General features: G+C 43.1%; 1 protein-coding gene across 1 annotated transcript; it reads left to right on the forward strand.

Moving 5' to 3' along the window:
* The first annotated feature begins 1,054 nt into the window (after positions 1-1,054).
* Positions 1,055-3,178, forward strand: LOC110867017. The gene is made up of 2 exons (XM_035988372.1): positions 1,055-1,523; positions 1,785-3,178. The coding sequence occupies exons 1-2, from the start codon at positions 1,055-1,057 to the stop codon at positions 3,176-3,178; spliced, it is 1,863 nt and encodes a 620-aa protein (XP_035844265.1).
* The last annotated feature ends 411 nt before the right edge of the window (positions 3,179-3,589 follow it).

Genomic DNA, 3,589 nt, shown 5'->3' on the forward strand with positions numbered 1-3,589 from the left:
CCTCAAGAGCAACCGGGTGGTAACGTCAACTCTAGACCACCCACACCACCTTTCAGAAACTAAAATCCCAATAACACCCAACGAACACCCCAAAAACAAAACTTTCATCGACAAGCTTCTTTACCCATCAACCTTGATGATCGGAATGTCAATTCCGACCATAGCGGTAATCGTGATCGCGGCAATCCCGCGAATGAAGACCCATTCTTTAACATAGACGACTTGAGGAACGCCAACCCCGATGACGAACCATATAGTGTTCCCGGTTATCAATCGCCGGAACATGTGAGTGTGCATACGGAAAATTCGGATGACGGGGGTTACTATGATGATCGGGCTAATGATGACGAAGATTGGGGATATGTGAATCCGGGTAATTTTTACAATGCAAGAGGGTGTGACAATGAGGAGTTTGGCTACCAAAACGCCAATTATGTTGGAGATGAAGACTATGGGTGGGAATAGAAGGAATGACGGTTATGAGAATAACCGCCAACCACGAAATAACAACCAAAGGAACCAAAATGACGGGTTTTACAACAACAACAACAATGGCAACCCTAATCGGATTCCTCGTTTCGTGGGAGGGGGTAACCAAAGGGGTAACCAAGGTGGAAATCGAAGAGACGATAAAAGAGGTGATAGGGGCGATGATCGAAGGGACAATCGAAGACAGGGTGATCAAGAAGTGAATGGTCCACAACGTCGTCAACAACCTCCACGGGGAGTGAATGACCGTTTCCAACCGATAGTTACCGACAATGACTCTCCGATAGTATGCGAACGGAGGATGTTTGACTGTAAACCGCATTACATCAATATACTTCCCCACTTCAATGGGAGGTCTAATGATGAGCCATATACGCACTTGGCGGAGTTCTCTTCCATTTGTAACACTATTGGGGGGCACAACTTTGCACTAGAGGAGGTCAAGCTTCGTTTGTTCCAATTTTCATTGAAAGACAAGGCAAAACAATAGTTTCTCACACTTTCGGCGAATAGCATCCGGACATGGGGTGAGATGCAACAAGCCTTCTTAGACAAATATTATTCGATGGCAAAAACCGACGACGCTAGGGATGAAATAAGGTCATTTCGGCAACTATCGAGTGAACCGTTGCACGAAGCATTCACTCGATTTAAGGAATTGATGCGGAGATGCCCACATCACCAAATAGAAAAGTGGGAATTGGTGAAGTGTTTTGTACGTGGGTTGGATGACACAACATGGAATCGTCTCGAATCGACGAGCAATGGGACTCTTTTGAGCAACCATGAAGATGATGATTGGGAGTTCTTGGAGCGGATGAGTAAACGGTCGAAAGAGAAGGAATCGGCCGATCGAGCTAAGAAACATCCCATTTCCCGGTCACTTCCCGATCTCGACTCTAAAGACCGGATTTCTACCTTAGAGCGGGAAATGGCTCGAATGAAGAAGAAGGAAGTGAACGCGGTGCAATTTGAGGTGTGTGAAGAGTGTGGTGATATTGGACATAGAGCGGAGCAATGTCCAACGGGGACAAGTGATTACACCGAGGAGGTAAACCAAGTGTATGGGGATCGAAAGCAATATGACATGAACTCCAACACTTACCATCTGGGTCTGAGAAATCACCCTAATTTCCGGTATGGTAATTCTTCGAATCAAATGAATCCAAATTTCCAATCGGGTAATCAAGGTGGTCAAGATGGGTCATCGTATAACAATCGTCAAGGTGGTAACCAAGGGGGTTACCAAAGAAATTACAATCAAGGGGGTAACCAAGGCTATCAAAATCGTGAAGGTAATTATCAACGTGGTTACAACCAAAGTGGAAATGAGGGTGGTACATCAAACTCTCAAGGTGACGACTCATTCAATTCTAAAATGGACGCTCTCATGAATGCTATGACCACCCTTACAACCGAAGTAAGGAAAGAATTTGAAGTGAGGGATAAATCTCATAAAGCGTTGGAGAAGCAAGTGGGCCAACTCGCGGAGGAAATGGCTCAAATGAAGGGAAGCATGGGAAAGCTTCCAAGTGACACTACAGTGAACCCGAAGCATCAAGGTTCTAGCACAAGCAACGTGAGGAATGCACGCATTAGTGCGGTAAGTATTCTTTCAAATGATGAGGTTTGTAGTAGTGTTGAAAGCATTCCACCACCACAATGCGTTGATGGTGTAGTGGAAGATATAAGTGATGAGCCAGAAAGTGAAAATGAACAAGAAACGACTTCACAAAGTAAAATTGAAAATATAACTAAAAATGCTTTTTGTGAAAATTGTTTAAATCAACTTAACCCGATTAACGCATCAAAAGTTGAGAAACGGTACCCACCGAAGGACGAGAGGTGGGAAAATTTTAAACAAGCAAAAATTAATTTACCGTTACTCGATGACAATAAAAAGGTTCCGGCTCATGTGGAATGCTTAAAGGAGTTAAGCATCGAAAAACAGCACAACAAATTACCCAAACCGGTTGATTTGATATCTCATGTGAGTGCCGTTTTATCGAGTACCCGTCCTCAAAAAGCTCAAGATCCAGGAGATCCTCTTATTCCGATTCAAATTGGAACATTTAAAAGCGAGAGGGCTCTCCTCAATCTTGGAGCTTGTGTGAGCATTTTACCCGGGAGTTTGTATGACCAATATGATTTTGGTCCATTGAAAAAATTTAATACTCCCGTGGTATTGGCCGATCAGACTCCCGCGCATCCACGGGGGATGGTGGAGGATGTGATTGTTAAGGTGGATGATTGCTACTACCCAGTTGACTTTTTGGTAGTAGACTACGTTGGGTGTGTTGAGGACACCCAACCGGTAGTTATCTTGGGTAGATCGTTCTTGGCAACTGCTAATGCCATAATAAATTGTGCAATGGGAATGGTAAGCATGAAGTTTGGGGACCGGGAATTAAATTTAAATGTTTTTCCAAATTTCACTAACCCACTCGGTGAGGATAAGTGTCCTAAAAAGGACATGAATCCAAACAAAAAGATATGTGCTATGGTTGGCAGGGTTGGAGAAACAAAGAAGAAGACGGTCAAGAAAAAGAAGGCGAAGAAGTCACCTCTAGAAAAGAAGAAGGAAGATGAGGTGAGGAAGTTTGGACCGTTTGGCAACAAATGGTATGGATCACCGGTGGGTGATTTCGAGGAATTCGTAGGTGGCAAGCACGCCATCCGACCACCATGAGGTGGTAAGTCAATTGTTGTTGTATATTTTGTTTTACGATTCGTTTTAATTTTTCTCCGTAGTTTAGTTGTTGTTGTTGTATAATTTTGTTATTTCGTTTTAGTAGTTAAAGGAACGTTGTGGGTGTGTTCCCTATATAACCCTCACGAGACCTACTCGTCCTCCCAAGCTATTGGGGGGTTTAAAAGGGCTTGTTGCATACGCTAAATGCAACCGTGATTCCTACGAAAGTGAGTTAGGTTTGTTATTGTTGTAAAAAAAAATTTCCACAAAAATCAGGGAAAATTAACGCATGATTTGGTAAACTTTCATAAAAATGGTAGAACTAAGAACCTAAAAAATTTCAATGGTTGTGAGAAGCATGCTTTTACACAAGGGTTTAGATTTGTAGGTACACCATGTTCGCGGGAC

The sequence above is a fragment of the Helianthus annuus genome, chromosome 1 (genome assembly GCF_002127325.2).
Source record: "Helianthus annuus cultivar XRQ/B chromosome 1, HanXRQr2.0-SUNRISE, whole genome shotgun sequence".
Taxonomy (NCBI): Eukaryota; Viridiplantae; Streptophyta; class Magnoliopsida; order Asterales; family Asteraceae; genus Helianthus; species Helianthus annuus.

Bases quoted from the DNA above. Each gene is read 5' to 3' on its own strand.
- LOC110867017 (XM_035988372.1), top strand. From the start codon at position 1,055: ATGGCAAAAACCGACGACGCTAGGGATGAAATAAGGTCATTTCGGCAA. The intron at 1,524-1,784 runs GTGATTACACCG...AAAATCGTGAAG, and splicing joins GCAATGTCCAACGGGGACAA to GTAATTATCAACGTGGTTAC.